General features: G+C 47.5%; 1 protein-coding gene across 1 annotated transcript in view; it reads right to left on the bottom strand.

Moving 5' to 3' along the window:
• PGS1 (phosphatidylglycerophosphate synthase 1) overlaps positions 1 to 24808 on the bottom strand; it is a 118088-nt gene that overhangs the window by 34661 nt on the left and 58619 nt on the right. The window contains exon 7 of the mRNA XM_029599136.1: positions 14010 to 14531. Within this exon, the coding sequence (XP_029454996.1) occupies positions 14010 to 14531 (522 nt within the window). The remainder of the gene's footprint in view (positions 1 to 14009; positions 14532 to 24808) is intronic.

Below are 24808 nucleotides of genomic sequence, written 5' to 3'. Positions count from 1 at the left end.
GGTATGGTTATATGTATGAGGATGGATGCTGAATTTCCGATACTTTCTCCCAGGACAAGCAGGATGGTAGTCCTCACATATGGGTGACGTCACTGGACGGAGCCTTATCACGGAAAACTTTTCTGTCAAAGTTTCTAGAAAGCTTTGACTGGCACACTGAACTCACTGAGCATGCCCAGCATATCATTATCCCTGTGTCCACAGGGGTCTCCCTTCAGTATCTTTTTTTCCGCGCTGCAGTTTGCCTCGCGTTCAGGAGCTCTGTGAGAGATCTCACTCAACTTTTCCTCATGGAAATACTTGAAGTTTTACTTCACAAATAATTTTTCCCTACACGATCTCCCTTCGCGTACATTTAAATTGACGCTCGGTGAGTACTATGCCCCGTTTTCAGTCGGTTCCTGTCACCTCACTGTTTCCCCGGCTTACCAACCAAATTGCGGCCTCTCTTCTCCCTATGTTTTTCATCCTCAGTTAGCCCCACAAAGCCTGTGAGTGTCCTCCTGCTATCCTCCACCAGGTTATTGGGGCTAGAGGGATAGGGACGTCCACGGTTACCGTTGCCGCTAGGGCCGCCGTCGAGGCCATCGATGCTCTCATCGATTCCATCCATGCCTCTATCGATTCCCTCGGTGCCCTCATTGCGGTCGATGCCCCCATCGATGCCACCATAGATTCCATCGATGTCCCCTTCAGTTCTGATGGCATCGATGTCTGCGCCATCGGTGTTTTCATCGATGCCACTGACCCCTCCTTGAATTCCATTAATGCCCACATCGATGCCATCGATGGCGGTGCTGATTTCATCCATGCCATCGATGCCCGTGCCTATTCCATCGATGCCAGACACCCACATAGTTTCCATCGGTGCCCATCGTCAAGTCTATCTATTCCAACGATGCTGTAAATGCCCTCATTGATGCCGCCATCAGTTCCGTCAATGCCGCATCGATTCCATCAACGATACCCTCGATGCCGCCTTCAATGCCACCATTGATACAGTCAATACTACCAGTGCACCTAAACCCAATGCCCTCGACTGAACAAAACGCTCCATACTTCGGGTTCTTAACCAAAGCCCCGTATAATCCTAGGGCACTAGACAGTGCCAGGAGCAGTGCAGGCATGGTGACAATCCGTCACCATTCGCCATCCGAGATAGCGAGGCCATCCACCTCAGTGCTGGAGAAAGACCGGGCCGAGCACCGTGGCAATCAGTCACCGGCACAGTGACCGTCCGCCACCGACGCAATCCAGGACATCGGTGGCATCTTACTCTGTGCTGGAGAATGACCAGGCCGAGCTCAGAGGGATACTTATTCTGCACCTGCATCAATATCCATTGTGCCAGTTGTGAAGCGGGCCCAGCTGCACGAGCCCTGTGCTCCTCTGCACCCAAGGTGCCGAGGCGTTCCCCACCGATAACGGTGCTGGGTCCTGAGCCACTACAAAATAATGTGGAACTGCTAGTAACGCCTAGCTTGTCTCCTCTGTAGCTGCGCTACCATACCAACTTACAGAGTTGAGCTGGACGTTTACGTCCTGCATGCTGTCCTCGATGCCTCCCGAAATCCACTAACATCAGAGCCATCGATATTCACCAACTTATCCTTCTGCGTTCCACCACGAAGGACGGTAAGTACTCTAATCCCACTTCAGCAACAATCCCATCGAGACCGGTCGCTAAATCGGGCTACATGGTTTCGGAAGGTTCTAGGTCGTATTCTCCTCCAAGAACCATATTGGTGTCACATATCGCTATTGCCAGCTATATTTGACACAACAAGAGAGCCTCTCTACCAATAATTTGGGATTGCATCGAGATGTCCTCCCGTTGCCAGAAATGGGGCTCCGTACTCAATACTCTGGCTTCTGGTTCCTAGTTATGGCCCGAAGTCCCAGATACATTAGCTGATCTGCTAGAGACAAGATCCAGCAGTCACTGCCTCAATTGCAAGCCCACCTCGAGACTTGACAACAGCTCTCGATGTTTACTTGCACAACAGACAGCTGCGGGTAAGACTTTTACCGCTCCTGCGTGAGACCAACTGATATCCAGATTACATCAGTTCTGCCAGTTGGACAGCCTCCTGATCTCTCAACCTTACCAGATATCAGAGCGGCCATCCCATTTAGTACCAGAGCTCGGGGTACAGTTCCCCAGACGCTACAAAGCAGGGGGGGGGGGTTTTAATCCCACTATTCCTTTTTTCAACAAAAAGCAGATGCTCTCCGCCCATCCTGGTCCTCAGAAATGTCAACAACTTTCTTCAGAAGGGACGGGTAAAATGGTGTCTCTCGTCACCGTGCTTCCCTTACCGCAGTAAATGCGTTACCTCTCTCCTCTAGTCTTTCTATGTGCTTCATAGTGAGTCAACAACATTCCAATACCAAGTTCTGCCGTTCGCACTAGCTTCGACAACTTGTGTATTTCACCAAATGCCTAGCAGTGACTGCTGTTTCTCTAGGAGCAAAACATCATTCACGCTTTTCCTTGCATGGACAATTGCCTAATAGGAGTCAATCCAAGCAAGGAGCTGTAAATTCTCCAAGACTCACTATAAATCTACTACATTTGCCTGGGATTTCTGTTTAACAACCGTAAATCCCATATGGAGCAGTTCTGGGCACTACAGTTGCAACAAACTTCCTGCCCAACAACCACGCAAACATCTTGTCAAAGTCCTACACATCTCTGCGTGTATGCAACATAGCCTCAGCCCCTCAATTCTTCATTGATGGGCCATGGGGTTTTTCACTATCCACTTCACTCATATGCCCAGACTGGCTATGAGTAAGATTCAGTGGATTTTCACATATCAGTGGCTCTAAGCTGTTCAACTGCTTTCGCCCCTGATCCATATTACTGATCCAGAACCACATCCTGGTCACGGTCGCATTCACTTAGGGTTGAAGAGTTCGAATCCACATCTTCCCAACCCAATATGCATCTATTCTGCTCCATACTGAGTTTCACATCAACTTCCTGGAGCTTCAAGCCATGAGTTATGCCTTAAAATACTGCCTCTGACACAAACCTTGTGCATACAGACAGCATAGCGACAATGTGGTATTCCAACACACAAGCACGCACCACCTCTTAGCTGCTCTGCCAGGGAGCTGTGCAGCTCTAGCCTTTGGCCCTCGCACACTCCATGCATTCCCGGGCCACTTATCTAACAGATTTACCAAACGCACTAGCAGACCTTCTCCATAGATGTTTCCATCCTCTCAAATGGTCTCTGACTTCATGTGCAGCGAGCAAAATCTTCTAGCGCTGAGGTCACCCGACCTTGCCCTCTGCATCCGAATTGAAACATACGGTGGACAGATCCTACTCCCTACACATGTTCTGGAATGCGTTCCCATGGACGCCTTTGCTCGCTCTGCAACAAAGGCCTCTCATAGCCAAAACTCTCATTATGCTACAACAGGACAGGGTTCACTGTTTCTCAGACCCCCGTCCTGACCGCAACAAGTATGCTTTCCAATACTTCTCAACCTATCACTCCAGTACCCAATACGCCTGCTCACAGGTCAGTCTCATATCACAGACTCACTGATGTTCTCAGGGACTAGCAGCATCACAACAGCCTTCCACCCATAAATCTTACCATTCAAAATGGCATGATTTACATGGCGCATACAAAAGGGTATTAGCCCCTTTTTTCTACACCAACCCTTTTCTCTTACACTATCTAACATACCCTCGGATTCTGGTTCCCAGACATCCTCCGCATAGGTACACCTCAGTTCCAATTCAGCGTACCACTTGGGAGTGGGGATGCCCGATTAACGGTTCAACCCCTTATGAGTCGAATTACCATGGGTTATCCACTGATTAAGCCGCCTCTAGGTTCACTGGTTACGGAATGGGGCCTACATTTAGTGCATACAATACTCATACGCTCCCCGTTCGAGCCTTTGCATTCCTATAACTAACTGTCTAACATGGGAAAATTGTTTTCCTTCATAGCCATCACTTCTGCTAACAAGGTCAGTGAGTTACAAGCCCTTGTTGCATACTCACCCGACACTGCGTTCCTCCATGACTGAGTGGTCCTCCGTATTCATCTTCATATTCTTAAGGTAGACAGACTCTCACCTTACTCAGAATATACTCTGCCCACGTTTTCCCCAACGCCTCTCTCCCACCAGGGCAAGAGGGTTTTCCACTCCTTGGACTGTAAGAGTGCACTTGCATTCTATCTAAACCGCACTACACTCCATAGGAATTACACCTAACTCTATCCTTCTTTGACAAAAGACAAGCTGCGAGTTCAAGTGGGCAAATAGACTCTCTCCAACTGACTAGCAGACTGTATCGAATTCTGCTATGACGCGCCAGGCCTTCCTCTCTAAGTGTGAGTACAGGCACATTCTACAACGGCCATGACAACATCGGTACCACACTATCATTCAGTACCAATGGCCGCTATTTCCTAGGCTGCGACTTGTAGCTCTCTTCACACATTTGCAGCCCCTACTACTTAGCAATGAAAGTCTGTCAAGACTATGCCTTTGGCCAGCCTGTCTTGAAAAGCTTTCTTCCACAATAATCCCCAACTCCTTCCACAACCACCTGGTGTGATGTCAGGCTTCCTCATCATTGCCAATAACACCCAAATTATTGTGCCTCTGCACGAGTTGTCTGCTATTGGCTTGTTATAATACGAGTCAGCCTGTAGCTTGCTAATCACCCATATGTGAGGACTACCATCCTGCTTGTCCTGGGAGAAAGCAGAGTTGCTTACCTTAACAGATGTTCTCCCAGGACAGCAGGATGTAGCCCTCACGGAACCCACCCGCCACCCCGCGGAGTTGGATCCGCTAACATTTCTTATTTTATTTTTCGCTCATGCTTTTTGCTACAAACGAGACTGAAGGGAGACCCCTGTGGACACAGGGATAATGGCATGCTGGGCATGCTCAGTGTGTTCAGTGTGCCAGTCAAAGCTTTCTAGAAACTTTGACAGAAAAGTTTTCCGTGATAGGGCTCCTTCCAGTGATGTCACCCATATGTGAGGACTACATCCTGCTGTCCTGGGAGAACACCTGTTAAGGTAAGCAACTCTGCTTTTGTTATATTTCTACTAGGAGATGTATGTGTTCTTTAAGTGTTATAATAAAAAAAAAATGTGAGTTTATGACACATTGGGGAACAGAGGCTCTCAAACATATAATGAGATAGTACACCCTATCTTTGAAAAATGTTATAGGCTTTGTGTATGTTTGATATGTGTATACATGGAATAAAAATTATTTTGGAAAATAAAATCTTAGAACACATTTTAGCCTTTTTAACAAACATTCCAAAATAGTTTTAACCAAAGAATTTCTGGGATCCAACTTCTGATCCAAACTCAGCCAAAACAGAATAAAATGCAGGCCTTGAAACAGTTCTTTGGGAAACCCAAGATTTTCTACCACAAGGTATTAAGCCATGGAGAAGTAACTGGAAAATTCCTTGTTCTTTAAGGACAACCTCTCAAACTCCAAGTTATTCGTTGTAGATAACCTGAAGAACATTCTGTCCTCTGTAAATACTCTCCCCTCCTAACATCGAATCGAGCCCACAAATAACCCAGGGGGAAATGAGATGGCTCTTTGCAAGATTCATCACCCAGCTCGCAACCATTGCACAAAACTCCAAAATGTACCAGCACCTTCTGCACCGAAGGCCAACAGAGACCTTCCGACTTCACCAGGATGAGTCAATCGTCAGAAATGGATGCACCAGTACACCCTACCATCGTAAGACCGTCGCTGCTGCCGCCACCACCACCCATGGTGAATGTGCACAGCGCCATTGCCAGTCCGAACAGAAGGGCCTAAAACTGAAAATATTCCCCCTAGATCGTGAACCGCAGAAAGCTCCGGTGCTTCAGTCTGGTGGCTATATATGGCCATCCTCTGTCAAGTCTAGAGACGCTAAAAAACTCCCCCTTGCGCCTCAAGGTCTCCATATGGAATAGAGAAACTTTGCATGCCATATTAATCATCTTTAAATCTAAAATCGGGTAAAATGTCCCCCTTTCTTTGACATTAAATAAATGGAGCACCTTCTTGTTCTCTGTTCCTCTCAGGGAACTGGCAATATGGCCCCCAGATGCTGCAAGTGTCTCTTAAACAGCTACCTGCTTGGCGAGAGGAGCACAAGGGAAAACGTAAGCATTTTGAACTGGATGAGGAAATTCTAACCCGTAGCCATCTTATCACATCTAGGACCCACTAGACCATGGTAATTTCAGCCTACTCCTTGCAAAGAAAATGCCAAGCATCCACCGATGGCTGGAACTGACGAGTGGACCATCCTCACATCATCACGAGGACTTCTTACCTCCTGTGCCTGTAGCTGGGTTGCCCCAGGAAGGCCTCCAACCACCCCAGAAGGACCTCCCCCAGGACTAAGCTCTGGCTGCGGTTTGCCTTCGAGGTAGTGAACAGCTTTTAGCTTGACGAACTCTTTTATAATGAAACCATGCACAAACAGGAAAAAAAAGATTCTTCTTCCCTTTGGCCTGTTGTCTGGGTACTTGTACCCTTTGGATTATTGCAGATGCTTCATTATCTGCTCTAGGTCCTCTCCAAACAGGAATTTGCCCTTAAATGGAAAAGCTCCCAGCTGAGATTTGGACACCTCCGCCGACCAGATCCGCAACCATAGTAATTTCTGACCAACACCATAGACATCAACCCTGGAAGATGTCTTGATCAGGTCATAGAGGGCCATCTGCTCCACATGCCAAATGCTCAGCCTTCTGTGCTCCTGCCCTTGATGCAGCTTGTCTCCTGTAATTACTGGACCCAGCACAGACATGCTCTCTATACAAAACTGCTGCAAATCGCAGTCCTTATGCCGAGGGCCAAGACTTCAAAGGTACACTTGATGTGACGTTTCACCTTGCGGTCCTGCACATCTCTTAACACAGCGGATCCCACTACTGAAACAGTAGACTTCTTGAGCCAAGAGCTGTGAAGTGTCCCATTCCCTCTTCTAGAGAAACCTTAAATCCCCAGCTCCTAGATCACACAAGAAATCAGAGACCAGAGCTCTGCTCCATAAAACCAACACACATATGCACTACTTTGGGGTCATCCCCCTGGCAGCTGGAACCTCCTCTGGGTCACCATTTGGATCGGCATCACCTGGGCCGGGACATCCACCGGGGAATCCATCAAGCCCATCATAAATCGATATCCGATTCAGGATATTAGTCCTCACAGATGGGTGACATCAGATGGAGCCTGGCACGGAAAACGTGTCAAAGTTTCTAGAACTTCGCTCAGTGTGCCAGTCAAAGTTTCTAGAACTTTGACTGGCACACTGAGCATGCCACTATCCGAACATCCACGTGGGGTCCCTCTCTTCAGTCTCTTAACAGAAGTGACGAGTGAAAAAAATAAAACAAAATGCAGGAGAATCCAACTCTGCGGGGTGGCGGGCAGGTTTCCTGAGGACTAACATCCTGCTATCCTAGGAGAACACCTATTACAGGTAAGCAACTCTGCTTACTCCTAGGACAAGCAGGATAGCAGTCCTCACAGATGGGTGAATACCAAGCTACTGGCTACTCCCGGTAAGGCTCATAACCAACAGGCGCCAAACCACGTGCCAATGGGCACAAAGATAACTGCAGTGCTATTGGTAACACAGGGAGACAGCCTGAACACAACAATGGGCCCTAGGCAGAGAGAGTTGGGTTTTTAAACCCTGGAAGAGGTTACGAAGGACAGATTGGCCGAAGTTACTATCATGTCGAACATCCTTGTCCAAGCAGTAGTGAGCAACAAACGTGTGTAGGGAATTCCATATTGCAGCTCTGCAGATTTCGGCAATGGAGACTGCTCGCAAGGCTCTCACCGAATAAGCCTTAACGCGGCCTCCAAGCTGAAGGTCCACCTGCGCATAGCAGAAGGAGATATAATCCACCAGCCAGTTAGAGTTTGTTTGCCTACCACAACACCTATTCTGTTCTTGTCAAAGGATATGAAAAAAGAGTTGCGTGGACTGCCTGTGGCCTGCAGTGTGTTTGAGATAGAAGGCCAAAGCCATCTTGCAGTCCAAACTGTGTAGAGCCTGTTTGCCTTGGTGAGAATGAGGCCTCAGGGAAAAAGGTGGGCAGAATGATGGACTGATTAAGATGAAAATTAGTCACCACCTTAAGCAAAAACTTAGGGTGAGTATGCAGGACCACTCTATCATGAAAGAACTTCGTGTAGGGCAGATACGTTTCCAACGCCTGAAGCTCACTAACTCTGCGAGCCAACGTGACCGCTATGAGGAAGAGAACCTTCCAGGTTAGGTACCTCAGATCGCAGGAGTGCATAGGCTCGAACGGGTCATGCATGAGCCTTGCTAGCACCATGTTGAGGGCCCAGGACACAACAAGAGGATGCATAGGGGGCTTCATCTAAAGCAACCCCCTAGGACACTTCATCAGAGAGGTCGAAGGACTGCAGGACTAGCCTCAACATCCAGGCCGACAGAGCTAAGAATGGCACAGCCTGCCCTGATCCTGTGTGATCAGATCGGGGGAGGTCCCCAGCCAGATAGGCTCTCTGATAGACAAGTCCTGCAGGATTAGAAACCAGACCTGCCTCAGCCAATATTGGGCCACCAGGATCATGGTCCCCTTGTCCTGCTGGAGCTTCTTGAGAGTCTTTCATTACCAGCTGAAGCGGAGGATACACATACAGAAGACCCTTGCAGCAGTGGTGGGCAAAGGTGACCGAGGCTGGTTTCCGTCACTCCTGTGCAGGGAGCAGAAGTGGCTGACTTTGCTATTGCAAGGGGAGGCAAAGAGATCCATATCTGGGGTTCCCCACAGGCGGAAGATGCGGCCCACTACCGAGGGGTCCAGCGACAACTCGTGTGGACTGAACACCCAACTTAGGCAGTCCTCCACTACATTTTCCATCCCCGCTAGGTAAATCGCTCGCAAGAGCAAGCCCTGAGACAGGGTCCAGAACCATATCTGCACTGCCTCCTGACAAAGGAGGAAGGAGCCTGTGCATCCTTGTCTGTTGATGTACCACATTGCAACCTGATTGTCCATTTGGATTAGGACAGCTTTGTGGGACAAACTATCCCGAAATGCCCAGAGAGCTCCAGGAAGCTGATCTGGCAGCAAGCTTCCTATTCTGTCCATCGACCCTGTGTACCGAGGCTGTTCACATGTGCCCCCCAACCCAGGGTGGATGCATCGTAGGTGAGCACAATCTGGTGCAGGGGAGCTTGAAATGGAAGTCCCCGCTCCAGATTGGAGAGGTTTTCCCACCAGGACAGGAAAGCCTGAAGAGGCTGCATGATGCAGACACATGCATTGAGGTCCTGGGTTGCCTGCAACCACTGAGAGTGCAGGGTCCATTGAGCCTTATGCATATACAAGCGGGCAAATGGGGTAACATGAACTGACGCAGCCATGTGACCCAGAAGACAGAACAAGCAGCGAGCGGAAACCTGATGACTGTGGCAGACCAAACCCACCAGGGATGCCAGGGCATGCGCTCGATCATGGGGCAGCAACACCCTGGCCTGAACAGTGTCCAGTCTGGCCCCAATAAAGCCCTGATGTGGGGATGGGCTGAGATGGGACTTGGGTAGTTGATGACAAACCCCAGACACTGGTGCACAGGGGCAGTTATGATCAGGGAATGGAGCGCTCCCTGCTGGATGGTGCTTTTGTTTAATCAGTTGTCCAGATAGAACACATACGCTCCCTGCTGGCACAGGTGTGCCCCCACAACTGCCAGGCATTTAGTGAAGACCCATGGGGCCGAAGAGCAACACAGTACTGGAAATGCTCCTTGCCCTGTAAAAAGCGGAGATACTTCCTGTGGCTGGGGAAAATCTCGATGTGGGTGTAGGTATCCTTTAGGTCGAGGGAGCAGAGCCAGTCTCCTTTTTGCAGGAGAGCGATCAGGGTGCCCAAAGAGATCATCTTGAACTTTTCTCTTTACAGAAACTTGTTCAAAGCCCTCAGATCGAGAATAGGGAGCAGGCCTCCCATTCTCTTTGGTATCAGGAAGTACTGAGAGTAGAATCCCCGGCCCCACTGGTGGAGGGGGACAGTTTTGATTGCCCCTGCCATTAACAGAGAGGAGAGCTCTGTCATAAGTACTTCCTGATGAGAGGACAGACCCCATGATGGACATGGGGGAAGAGTCTTCGGGGACGTCCCTGAAGTTCAGACGTACACTCTGCGAACGATGGCGAGAACCCACTGGTCCAACGTAATGCTGGGCCAGAAGTCCGCAAATAGATGTAACCAGCCCCCGACCAGGGGGTAGGGGCCAGAGGGTACAGCAATCTGGCACATGCTCCCTTGCCTGTAGTCAAAACCCCATAGCGGGGCTTTGCTGGGGGGCTGGCTGAGGCCTGGAGGTTCGCTGTTGACAAGAGCGACCCTGAGAGCTGGCACATGACATACATGCCTAAGAGGCAGGAGGGTAGTACTTTCTCTGGCAGTAAAAGGATTTTCTGGAGCCCTGTTGCGAGGATTTCCTGATCAAGGATGGCGGGTCTGAGGAACCCACCGAGAGATGTTGCAGGGTTTCATGGTTATCTTAACTGGACCACCGCATCCCTAACTTTATCCCCAAAGAGATTCTCTCCCGTGCAGGGCACGTCTGCCAGCTTCTCCTGGACCTCTGGTCAAAGGTCAAAGGCATGAAGTCAGGCCATTCTGCAGGCACCATCACCCGCTGCAGTCACCCTTACTGCTGTTTTAAGCAAATCGAAGGTTTGCCCACCTCCATGCCTTGATGCACTACCACCATGAAAGCGTCCTGCTGCTGCTGGGGCAGGTGCTCTGACAACTCCTAGACCTGTTTCCACAGGTTCCGGAGGTATTAGGTCATATACAGTTGATAGGACACTACACGGGCGATGAGCATAGTGCCCTGAAAAAACTTCCTACCTAGGGCATCCAAAGCCCTGTGTTTCTGACCTAGCAGAGCAGAGGCATGGGTATGAGAATGCTTGGCGTTCTTGAGGGTAGACTCTACACCACAGACTGGTGTGGGAGGTAGTGCCTCTCAAAGCCCAGGCTTGTTGCACCAGGTAAATGATGTCCGCCTTTCGACTGACCAGAGGAATGGATACCGGATACTCCCAGATCCTGAGGAGGAGTTCTTTGAAGATCTCATGGTCTGGGACAGCCACCATTTCCTTTGGGGAATCAATGAACTGGAGGACCTCCAGCATTTTGTCCCGAACATCCTCTTGAGTGAGGAGCTGGAATAGGATGGCCTCTGCCATAGCCGGGTGAAGCCCACAAAGGAAAGATCCTCCGGGGGAGATCAACACCCTTACTCTGGCAGAGACGGCTCAGAAAGAAGGTTGTCTGAGTGCTCCGAGGAAGATTCTGTGTCTTTTTGCCAGGGATCATATGGGGGCTCCTCCTCGCTAAGGTCCCTTGGGGGCTGGCGTGGATGGTTCCTGGCCAAGCTGCTCTGTTTTGGCATTGAGGACACCATAGGCATCAATGGTCCCAAAGGCATTGATGGCACAGAGATCCCCGATAGCTCAGGAACAGGATCAGGGAACTCCGGCCATGACACTAATGGCTCCGAGGGTATTGTCGGCTGAATGAGTTCTTCCTCCTCGGAGGACCCAATAATGGGAATTGTTCCAGGGGGGGGGGGCATCAATGGCCGCCGGGGAACTGAAGGTACCCTGGGCACCAGCTGCGTCAGAAGTACACCCAGAAGGACGCTCTAGCGGGGCGCTAAGAGAGACTGCGCAGGCTCTGGCATGAGGACCGGTGCCAGCGGCAACTGAATACCTCGCAGGGCTCGGAGCACTGCCTGCTGAACCCTGCGGTCCAGCACTCCTCCTGAAGGTCCGCTGTAGTTAGGGCGGCTAGATGAGGAGGTGGCAGCATTGTCACCAGAGCCTCCTCAGATTCCCAAGAAGGCTCAGTGCCCGGCACCGCAATCGGTAGGGAACACCTTAGACTCCCAGATCTGATAGAGGACAGTGCCTCTTCCCCACAGGGTCGCTTCGGTGGCAGTATGGCGACTGCTGATGCACACCAGTTCTGTAGCCAAGCGCCAACAGGGACTGGGTGTCTGTGCTTGCGGGACTTCCCTCGGTCCTCGGCCCAGTCCTTCCCTGGAGCAGAGGAAGGTAAAGATCCTGACTGACATCCTTGAGTGCAACATCAGATATGGCCTATCTCTGGCTCCTTTCTCATGAGAGGGACCCGCCAAAGGGGTAGAGGGGATGACGTATATAACGGCTCCCCTCGGCCTCTAGGTATCGATGCCCCAATGCGAGAGTAGATGGATCAGACTTTCTGGCAAAAAGCTTTTCCATCTTATCCAGCCGGGCACGATGGCCTTTGGGGGTCACCTGGCCACACTCTGATGTCGTGCGACACCCCCAGGCAGAAGATATAGACCTCATGTGGATCAATAATTGCATGGTCCACGGGAACTGGGGCATCGGTGAAAACAGGACACCATGAAAATGGGAAAAAATGGTTTGAAAAATAAACTCAGAGCAGAGCTCCACTACCGCAAGACAAATACTTCACGAAAAAAGAGAGACTGAAGACAGACCCCGCGTGGACACGCGGATAGTGGCATGCTGGGCATGCTCAGTGTGCCAGTCAAAGTTCTAGAAACTTTGACAAAAGTTTTCCGTGCCGGGCTCCATCTGATGAGGTCACCCATCTGTGATGACTACCATCCTGCTTGTCCTAGGAGAAACAGAAGTCTGCAACTAATGTAATTTTACATTGGAAAAAAATCATTAGAACTAGAAGCCACAATTTGAAGCTCCAGGGAAGAAGACTCAGAACTAAAGACAGGAAGTATTTCTTCACAGAAAGGGTGGTGGATGTCTGGAATGCCCTTCCGGAGGAAGTGAAGACTAAAACTGTGAAGGATTTCAAGGGGGCATGGGATAAACACTGTGGATCCATAAAGGCTAGAGGATGGAAAAGAAGAGAAGAACCATGGGGGTGGATTACTGGAGTGGAGGCTAGTACCAGGTGATTACTACCCTTACTCAATAAGCCTTCACACGGTTAAAGCAACTCCAAAATTGCTCTCTGTTTCAACGGCAAGGGGAAATGTGGAAAAGAGGATTTGCATTCAGACAACAACCAGCAAGGCATTGATATGTGCAGTCTGGATAAACAAGCATCGGGGTAACTTGCTTGTTGCGGCGGTTACTACCCTTAACCATTAAGCCTTATGCTTCACTTTTGATGCAACTCCAACATTACTCTCTGCATCAATGGCAGGGGGTGGCAGGAAATTTGAATCAAACAGTTAGCAACAAGGGCCCTGAACTAGGTGGTTGATGAAACAGATAAGTATGGGAAAATAAGTGTGGGAGCTTGCTGGGCAAACTAGATGAGCAGAATGGTCTTTTTCTGCCGCCATTTCTATGTTTCTACATAAAATCAAAGTCCTAGCGAAAACGCAGACACTCATAACACTGAGTCTGTCTGGCAGATTGTGCATTCATATTAACCAGACTAATTTCGCAACTTAGTGCCAATGGGATACTGTCCAAAATGGCAACAGAGACCTAGTAGCCCAAGCATTCAGCTAACAGCCATGCTGGTGCTGGTATCTATTTACATTATTATGGGACCTTGTGGTTGGGAATGGGAGGAAAGGGGTACTGAGTGTGAACTAAAAAGGGGGTCTTGTACACTCAGCTACTTAGCTGAACATACAAAGGAAGAAAATGACAAAAACTCTTGAGATAAGGTAGGATACCCTACAGTCAGTCACACCTTATGGTTGGAAAACGTTAGGTTATTCCGGTCCATGTTTGGCAGTATGGACCAGAATAACTGAGCAGACTGAACTAGTTGGTCTTTTCCTGCCCTCATCTATTAAGTTAATATATTATCACTCTTCTTCCCCCAACTTTCCCAGAACCCCTCAGATCAGTAGGTCTCTGAAGGACAGAAGCATCCCATTATCACTCTACTCTTCTCAGTACCCCTCACATTCATAGGCCTCTGAAGGACAGACTTGCCTACCTTTTGCATGAAATGTCCAGTTAGTCCTATAGTACTCCTGCAAGCAGATGCGCCCTTGCTGTCCTTTTGAGCACACTTCATTGTAAAACTGGCGTGCAATGTAAACATATGCAGCTGGGATTGCTCCTGCCATCCCTTTGGCACCAAAGAAGCCATTCACCTCTGGAGAAGCCAGTAGGATCCGATAGCTGGCTCTGGTACCTAGAAGCAGAGCCATGTAGGTCTGAGTAAGGTTAAAGTAGCCTGTGGAGAGGTGCACTCTGCTGCCTCGCTCAGCCTCAGTCAGAAGGGTTTCTGTCACAAGTTCATCTATTTCAATTCCAAAGGACTTCATTTGTAGAAGTGGATAAATCCAGGTGTCTGTCTCTGCTCTCTCATTCCTATCAGGATGCAACCTGGAGTCTGCCTCCTGCTGCTCAATGTGGAAGTCAGCAGTATGCCGTAGGTGCTGCCTTGCTTTGGCTGAGTTTAAAACTTCCATTATTCTCTTGTTTGCAGCTCTGCAATACTTCCTCTTGTCCCCTGAAAAGGTAAAGAAAAGGCTATAATTACGTAGGACCGCTGCATGGGAAAAAAGTAACTCATCACAGCACAGTATATGCACATACTGTAAACCAACCAAAACAGTAAAGCATGAAAATTGCACTACGATACCGTGGTACACGCCATCCTGGCACAGATACAAAAGGATCTTAATTATGGGGGGCGGGGGGAGAGCAGATTGCAGATAGTGTAGAACCTGTGACAGTTCAGCAGGCAAGTACAAATGAGTAAACTGCCTTAAGTCCTTATCTCTTAGCATATTCTATGTTTTTATTAAGGTCTGAAAAGCAAGTTTGCTTACCGTAAACGGTATTTTCCATGGATAGCAGGGTGAATTAGCCATGTAGTCTGGTAATGTCCCTCCGGTCCTCTAGGTGGCGGAGCTCCAAAAAGCACACAGAGCTGGAGCTAGTACTTTTTAAGGTCATTTTCCTTAAAGACTATCCATTCACTGCGAATATCATTGTGTGGAAATGCTACATTGATGACTTTTTTCTATTATGGAAAGGTTCACCTTACCTTTTTGACAGATTTCTAATTTGGATAAATTCATGGAACAGCCATCTTCATTTCACTGCAGATATTAAACGAGATGAGATCCCCTTTTTGGAAATTTTAATCAAAAAAAAAATCACAATTTGGTTTTTATACTACTTTATATCGGAAACCAATTTCTTCAAATATGTTGCATTTCATCTTTGAAGGAAAGTCAACAAGTTAGCCAATTTTTAAGACTACGTCGGATTTGTTCTAACATTACGGATTTCCAATCTCAAGCGCAGTTGATGACAGACAGATTTATACTCCGGGGGTATCCTAAGAAAGTGGTACACAAAGCCTTTTTAAGAGCCAGATTGTGTCATCGGGAATGGTTATTTCTACCACCATCCCCCTTATCTTCTGCACAAATCATATGCATTTTGCCTTTTTCACCAGTGGTCCATCAGATCTGGGCATCTATTATGCGCAATTGGCATGTCTTACAAATGCACGATGTTTTTAAAGATCCATCTCGCATTACCTTCACCAGAGGATCGAATCTACGAGACTTATTGGTGCATTCTGACTCTTCACACATTCTTAGCAAAATTTAATTTCAAGTTTTCAGAGTTCAGTTTGCCACATTTTTAGGCACACATCTAAAATTAATATTCAGGCAATTGATTATACTATTAACCTCAAACATGTTACTTCATGTGTATCTACATCAGTGGTGTATTTGATTAAATGACCCTGCAAGAAAATCTATATTGGAAAGACCTCTCAGATGCTCAAAACTCATTTGATCGAACACTGTTCAGCACTACTTCATCATAAGGAAGGCTCTCCTTTAGTCAGCCATTGTGATGAATTTTCACATACTTTTGACGATTTACATTTTTGTGCAATTGATCAGGTTGGGTGGGGATTTCAATTTACAATTATTAAAAGCAGAACAACAGTGGATTTATAAGTTGCAGTCAATTGCTCTGTCCGGTTTAAATGTTGATTGTGATTTCAGTATTTTTTTTTTTAATTGAGTAAGTTTTCACTGATGTAGTCAGTTATCCATTGTGTCATATGAACATGAGTTCTCTTTCAGGTCCTCATATGGGTCTACATCATCATATCATGCATATATTTAAGCAATGCTAACTTCCTTCCGGTTTTCTCTCATTTGGAAAAATGTGGAGACCTTCTGGGTCTGACTTAACGGTACTCATTTGTTGGGCTGTGCAGATAAGTATAAAAAATTTCAAAAATATTTGGATTTAAAATAGTGACACTGAACATTTATTTTATTTTTTATAGTTTTCTGGGTTAAAATTGTTTTGATGTGACCCCTGATGAAGCTTTATCAAGCGAAACATTGGCCGTGTCGGGCTTCTTTTGGAATTTAATCATCAGGACTTCAACACTGAATTAATGAAATGTTTTTTTGTGAAGATATTTTGAATCTGTTCACGACACTGTATTCACTTAAACACAAGGTGGATAATAGAAAAGACCAGGCGGTTCAAACGTTGTTGAACATGCAGTCTGGCTTGCTGGCACCTTCATAGCAAAGCCCCTGTTTTGTGATTTATGCATTTGGTTTCCCTTTAATGTTTGATAATTCACCCTATCCATGGAAAACACCGTTTACAGTAAGCAAACTTGCTTTTTTCTGCAGATAATCAGGTTGAATTAGCCATGTAATCTGGGGAATCCCCAGCTAGCAGGTTGGGCACCCCCTAGTCTCTGGAAGCAATGGTAGTCCATTCCGGTTCTTATCAGAGGATGTGCTCAACCTGTCACATCTTTGTGGACAGTCTCTTTAGATGTTACTGCCAAAAGAATGACTCAGCCCACTGCTGAATCCGCAGACGTCTGCTGGTTAAGGCAATAGTGCGAGGTAAAGGTATGTAGCAATGACCACGTAGCGGCTTTACATATGTCCTGAATAGGTACTTTGTTTAGGTGGGCAATGGATGCTGCCATCGCTCTGACTTGATGGGCCTTTGGTGATGTAGGTAAGGTCTCTGCGCTTTTGTAATAACAGAACAGGATGCATTGAGAAATCCAACACAATATGGTTCTCTTGAAGACTGGTATTCCAGAAGCATTTGGGTTAAAGGACACAAAAAGCTGAGAAGCTCTGGACTCTGAGTGGGTACGGCTCTTGTAGTAAGCTAAGGCATGCTTACAGTCCAATGTGTGAAGCCGTCTTTCCTCCTCAGATTTATGTGGCTTTGGAAAAAAGGTTGGTAGAGTGATTGTTTGGTTAAGGTGGAATGCTGGTACCATTTTGGGAAGGAAGGAAGGATGGGTTCTTAATGTCATTTTATTATGGTGAAATTACAAATACGGTGAATAATGGACTAGGGCTTGCAGTTCACCGACTCTCCTCGCTGATGTTAAGGCAACCAAGTAGCACACTTTCCAGGAGAGATATCTCATATGGCTACTGTCCATGGGTTCAAAGGGCAGTAGCATCAGTTGTTCCAGAACTAAGTTGAGATCCCACAGCTCCGGTGGGCACAGTTGAATAATGCCCTTCATGAATCTGGAGACTAGTGGGTGGCATGACACCGGGGAGCCCTCAGTGTACACGTCAGCGCTATTGCAGCTTACACTTTCCCTTCAACGGATACTGTTGCTAGTCCTGCCTGATACAAAGAGTGAAGGTATTCCAATAGATGTTCCAGGGGCAGAAGAAAGGATCAACTTCATATTCTCCACACCACTTTGAATACCTGGCCCACTTGGCTTCATAATTCTTCCTGGTGGAGAATTTCCTGGAGGATACCAGGACGTCTTGGCTTGGTCGTGGTAAGATTAGATACGTTAGCACTATCCTTTCAATTTCCACACTGTGTGACAGAGAAGGGAACACAATTTGAGAAGGAACCTGCCCCGTAACAGTCTGATTCAAGTTGACAGGTGGGTGAGATAGGTGCACTTTCGTTCTTGAGATCATCCCGGAATTCTGAGGGTGAGGTTGGTACTGTCTTGCTCTCGTGTTTCTTAAAATGGTGAGGTGAGCCTGCTGGGGTTTGGCAGGCTATTTCAAGTATATCCTGATGTACACTACTTTGATGGGTCATCTATGAACCAGACTCTTTCCTTGCTTGTGAAGGGCATTTATCTCTGGCTTCTTCTGATTTTGCTCAGAGAAACTATCTTCGAGATGCCCTGCTGAATTAACTGTTGAGGGAGCAACTTTCGTTGTGACTCCCTCTTTGTGATCTTGGTGACATTGCTTCATCATGACAGGAGGTGCGGGTGTCATATCGTCCGTATATTCAAGCCCCATTGCAGTCAATCCATCTGCAGCCACATGCATGTCACATAGGCTGAAATTGCCATTCTGTTGGTGATCAATCCTTGTCATCAGAAAGTGGTCTGTAGGCTGTGTTGCCAAAGAAATGGACTCAAAGCAACCCGCATCTTGTTGCTGCCGAGAAGGTTCTCCAATATCTTTTGTTTCTTGAGATGGGTCACTACCCTTGATAGATGTTTAATAAGGGTGCTCTGGAATGACAAGAGCCCAGAAAGGTGAGCTATGGATTGGACATGATGCTCCTTGGCCCAACCGTGAAAGTCCTGTGAGCGGATTCGATGGCTGTATATGTGAACTTGCGTTCCCACCCTGACCACTGGTTCCTACCAGTCGGGCTGTACATGAGATATGATGAATTTGAAGGGAGTCATTTTGAACTTCCTGCTGAGCATCTTGAGATCCGAAACAGGGCACAGTATTCCTGAGCTCCTGTAAATTATTCTTCTCCTCCCCATTAATGGTGATAACTGTTTGGGTACTCCTAGAATTATTGTTGGGTCTTGGAAGAGGTTGAATCTGCAGCTCCACCTGGTTGTCGTGAATTACGCTGCCAACTGCAACTTTGTATCTGCTGCTGCTGCAGTCCATTGGGTGATTGATACGACTGCAGGCAAAAGGAAGAATAGGCTCTACCTGTGCGAGGCTGCATGTATCCTCTGCAAAAGGTAGGATAACCTTCTCCCTGATGGTTGTTCCCTCGGGATGGTAAGGGGCTGCATCACTATATTCTGTTCCTTTAACTGAGCTACGGTTTCCTGTAACTTATCTCCAAAGAGATTGTCCGGATAACAGGGTAAATCGGCGTGTTTCTCGTGTACATCCTCCCTGATGGCACTTGCTCGCAGCCAGCCAGACATCTGGCAGCGATGGCCACTGCTAAGGTCTTAGCTGACGTATCAAATGCCTCGTAGACAGAACAGAGCATGTGTCAATCCTTCCTCCATCACATGCAGCTGTCCCTACAAACTACCTTCTAGATCAACACTGCTCATTGCAGCCTTTAAAGACTGAAGGCATTCGTACAAATACTGAGTGATATAGAACTGGTGTTGCTGTATGTTGGTGTTTAACATTGCAGCTTGGAATACCCACTTCCCGAAGCTGTCTAAATATTTATCTTTCCCAGGCGGGGTATTAGAGTGTAGCAGTGATTTTTTTCACCTTCTTCATAGCTAATTCCACCACTATAGAATTGTGGGGAAGCTGAACCGCACTATAAAAGGGTGACTCTTACATCTGAAACTTCAAGTCTGTCTTGCGCAATGTTGTTAAGCCCAACAGGGAAGGTTGCCAAGCCCTGGTTATTACTTCATCCAATACCGCTGCTTCTCCAGGTGCTTCTAGTATTTTAAGTATCCCCCGAGCGGAAGTCCTGGGATCTGGGAGTTTCTTAATTTCCACTTTGAGAAGGTTCCCCACCTTCTCTACAAATTTGGAATAAGATAGGTATTCGGGTGGGGAAACTGGTTGAGGCTGTTCCTCTGGAGGGTCCAAGAGATAACCTGTTGAAGATCCAGGTGACATGCAGGGTCAGTCATTCATATGCTGAAATAGCTCACTGGGGGGGATTTAGGGCCATCCAGCTAGTCCTCTTGCCTGGTGAAGACTGTTCTCTGCAGTGGTCTTGTTCCCCTTGCTTCCCGTCATAGCGTTGTTCTACTGACGAGAGAAGCTGCGTCAGTAACTGCGAAATTTGTGCCACAGTCTAAGAGACTAGGGGTTCCTTAGGCCCTAGGGAAGGCTTCCTCTGTAGGGCCCTTACGGGGAAGTGCTTGCCAGCAGAATATCTGAATCCGGGCCTCTAGGTCATGTGGGCACTTGTATTAGATGAGGGCCCACTTTATGCTTCTTCCATAGGGGTCCCTGAAGATGTGACCCTTCTCATTTGTGTCTTGATGCTGAAGACAATTCAGAGAAGGCCCTGGATGAATGAACAGAGCCTTTTGACCCATGAATAGATATTGGCTCTTTGCCTGAGATTGTAAGTTCAAAGTCTGAGCCGAGGGCTTCCTACAGCTTCAAAGTCTGCCTTGTAGGCAATAAATCCTTCTCTGATAACGAAGCGTGGGAGATCCCGTGCTTCAATGCCCTCTGCATTTTCGCTTGGTGCTTCGAGAGCGAGTTCTCGCATCGGTGCGTTGATGTGGTTGACACTTCCCGGTGCCTCGATCCTGCTTCTTGCTTCCTGCACTTTGACGCATGTGCGTCGGTACGGTGTCGTGCGTCGGAATGATGCATCGGCAGAGTGCGTCGATGCACCGGTACTGCCCGAGGCTTGCCCTGGCCGTGGAGACAGCAGCTTTTCCAGCATTGAGGCGGCACGGGCTTGCTTCCACAGAGCCCAGGGTCACCTGAAGAGCCCACTGAGGCTGCCCTTGACTCCTGTCCCAGAGGTTCCCAGCTGGGCCAGAGAGAGGAGTGAGTGGATCCTCTGGAAGGTTCTACAGCACAGGATCCTGACACTGCCTCTTTGAACTTCCTTATCTTCTACAGCCTCTGCCTGCGTGCTCTCGGGGACATGCGACCGCAGTCCCTGCAGGTGGATGGGTCATGATCAGGCCCCAAGCAGATGTAGCAGCGTCCATGGCAGTCTGCAACCAACATTACCTTCCCACACTAGCAGGACTTGAAGCCAGGCATCTTTTGTCGTGGTTTGAAGCAAAAAGTCCCAAAAGGGTAAGTTTGTAGCCACAAAGATTGGCAACAATCGAAGAGTCAAGGAGCTCACCTGCAGCCTGCAACACAGAAGAACAAGACTGAAGCAGGCTGGGAACCACATGGTGATATACACAGGAAGGCATACAGAACTTAGCTCTGTGTGCTTTTTGGAGCTCCGCCACCTAGAGGACCAGAGGGACGTTCCCAGACTACACGGTTAATTCAACCTGCTTATCTGCGGAAAAAGTCAATATTAGATAGAGTCAACTATGCATAAATTACAAGGAACACTATGTAGTTTTGTACACTACCCTGAACTGGTTTTGAATTAGCACTATAGAAATGAAAATTATAAATAAAAGTAGAAACTTAATTTGTATTCATGAAATAAAAAATACAACCAACAACCTGCTCTATCTGCCTCAGATCACCTTCTTACATAGCTGACATTTATTTCACTGGTGGGAAAGCAGAGCAGGAAGAAAGCATTTAATCATAGTAGCTCTAGTTTTGGGGGACTCCCTAGGACTAAATTGCTCTTCTCAGGTTTCATAACACACTATCATAAAAGAACTGGCCACTGACAGACAGCAGAGTTGCTTACCTGTAACAGGTGTTCAGAGGACAGCAGGATGTTAGTCCTCACACATGGGTGACATCATCAGATGGAGCCCCGATGTGGAAAACTTAGATCAAAGTTTCTAGTTTTGGGTAGTTGAGAATGAACACTAGTGACTCCAACACCCGAATGGTCAAGGGTATGGACCAGGTGGCCCCTGCCTGAGACTTGCTCTTGACCAGCCAATTGTCCAGATAAAGGTAGACATGCACTTCCAAGTCTTGGGGTTGCACAGTCACCATGGCCAGGCATTTCGTGAGGACCTGTAGGGCAGACATGAGCCCGAACAGCAACACCTAGTACTGTAAGTGGTTTTTGTTCTCACCATGAATCTGAGATACTTCCTGAGACCTGGAAAAATCTCGATATGGGGATAGCGTCCTTTAGGTCAAGGGAGCATAGCCAGTCCCCATTTTGCAAAAGGAGGACCAAGGTGCCCAGGAAAACTAATTTTTTTTTAAATAAATTTGTTCAAGGCCCTCAGGTTTAGGATGGGACGGAGTCCTCCTGTTCTCTTTGGAATCAGGAAGTATGAGAAGTAGAATCCACGCCCTCTTTGCCCTGGTAGTACAGGCTTGACTGCTCTAGTCATTAAGAGGGAGGAGAGTGTTCATAGTACCTCCTGAATCGCTACCAGCCCCCAAAATAGGCACGGAGGGCAATTTGGCAGGACATCCAATAGATTTAATTGGTACCCCTAGCGGACAATGGATAGAACCCACTGTTCGCAAAGAACCGCAGCCTGCCCCCTGGGTACAAGCAACTGGTTGAAACTATATACAGCCCAGTCAAAATCCCATCCCCGGAGTTGACTGAGAAGCTGCCTGGGGCTTGGGAGCGGGAGCTCAGATGGTGTGGACGGGATCGAGGAGACTGAGGATAATACTTCCTTTGGCGAAAGAGAGACTTCCTGGGCCCCAGCCTCAATGGCCTCTTAGAGGAGGAGGACGGGTCTGGAGTACTGGCAGAAAGTTGTTGGAGGGTTTAATGATGGTCCTGGAGTTGGGCCACAGCATCCCCCACCCTATCTCCGAAGAGATTCTCTCCAGTACACGGCATGTCAGCAATTCTTTCCTGTACCTCTGGTCGGAGATCTGAGACCCGCAGCCATGCCGTTCTGCAGGCACCAATTCCCGCTGCAGAAATCCTCAATGCCATCTCAAAAATGTCATAGGTTGTACGGACCTCATGTTTCCCACACTCCAGACCGTTGTGCACTAGCGGCAAGAGGGTATCTTGCTGCTAAGACAGCTGCTCAGCCACCTCCTGCACTTGCTTCCAGATGTTCCGTGAGCAGCGGCTCATATAGAGCTGGTAGGCGGAGATGCATGCAATGAGCATGGTGCCTTGGAACACCTTCCTCCCAAGAGCATCCATTGCGCTGTGGTCCTTCTCCGGGGGCACCGAGGAATGGGTCTGAGAGCGCTTGGCCCTCTTGAAGACTGATTCTACCATCGACTGGTGAGGCAGCTGATGCTTATCGAATCCCGCAACCTTCTGGATGAAATAAACATCATCTGCCTTCTTATTAACAGGAGGCACTGCAAGGGGTGTTCTCAAATCCTCAGCAGCAACTTCTTAAGGATCTCATGTGCTCAAACCACCACAATCTCCTTAGGAGGCCCCACGAACTGAAATATCTCAAGTATTTTGTGCCTGGCATCCTCTTCAGTTAAAAACTGGAACGGGATGGCCTCCGCACAAAACCTGCAAAGGTTAGGCCCTCACGCAGCAACCTCTTTCGCTCTTCTGGAGAAGGGTCTGATAGGAGAACATAAGAAATTGCCATGCTGGGTCAGACCAAGGGTCCATCAAGCCCAGAATCCTGTTTCCAACAGAGGGCAAACCAAGCCACAAGAAACTAGCAATTATCCAAACACTAAGAAGATCCCATGCTACTGATGCAATTAATAGCAGTGGCTATTCCCTAAGTCAACTTGATTAATAGCCGTTAATGGACTTCTCCTCCAAGTACTTATCCAAACCTTTTTTGAACCCAACTACACTAACCACATCCTCTGGCAACAAATTCCAGAGCTTTATTGTGCATTGAGTGAAAAAGAATTTTCTCCGATTAGTCTTAAATGTGCTACTTGCTAACTTCATGGAATGCCCCCTAGTCCCTCTATTATTCAAAAGTGTAAATAACTGATTCACATCTACTCGTTCAAGACCTCTCATGATCTTAAAGACCTCTATCATATCCCCCCTCAGCCGTCTCTTCTCCAAGCTGAACAGCCCTAACCTCTTCAGCCTTTCCTCATAGGCGAGCTGTTCCATCCCTTTATCATTTTGGTTGCCCTTCTCTGTACCTTCTCCATCGCAACTTTATCTTTTTTGAGATGCGGCGACCAGAATTGTACAAAGTATTCAAGGTGCGGTCTCACCATGGAGCGATATAGAGGCATTATGACATTTTCCGTTTTATTAACCATTCCCTTCCTAATAATTCCTAACATTCTGTTTGCTTTTTTGACTGCTGCAGCACACTGAGCCGACGATTTTAAAGTATTATCCACTATGATGCCTAGATCTTTTTCCTGGGTAGTAGCTCCTAATATGGAACCTAACATCATGTATCTACAGCAAGGGTTATTTTTCTCTATATGCAACACCTTGCACTTGTCTACATTAAATTTCATCTGCCATTTGGATGCCCAATCTTCCAGTCTTGCAAGGTCCTCCTGTAATGTATCACAGTCTGCTTGTGATTTAACTACTCTGAATAATTTTGTATCATCCGCAAATTTGACAACTTCCCTTGTCGTATTCCAGGTGTGTGTGTGTGTGTGATATAGATAGATATATATTGAAAAGCACCGGTCCAAGTACAGATCCCTGAGGCACTCCACTGTTTACCCTTTTCCACTGAGAAAATTGGCCATTTAATCCTACTCTGTTTCCTGTCTTTTAACCAGTTTGTAATCCACAAAAGGACATCGCCTCCTAACCCATGACTCTTTAGTTTTCGTAGAAGCCTCTCATGAGGGACTTTGTCAAACACCTTCTGAAAATCCAAATACACTACATCTACCGGTTCACCTTTATCCACATGTTTATTAACCCCTTCAAAAAAATGAAGATTTGTTAGGCAAGACTTCCCTTGGGTAAATCCAGGTTGACTGTGTTCCATTAAATCATGTCTTTTTATATGCTCTACGATTTTGATCTTCCTCG

This window comes from Rhinatrema bivittatum, chromosome 4, assembly GCF_901001135.1.
Source record: "Rhinatrema bivittatum chromosome 4, aRhiBiv1.1, whole genome shotgun sequence".
Classification (NCBI taxonomy): Eukaryota; Metazoa; Chordata; class Amphibia; order Gymnophiona; family Rhinatrematidae; genus Rhinatrema; species Rhinatrema bivittatum.
This window is presented reverse-complemented; position numbering and strand designations above follow the sequence as displayed.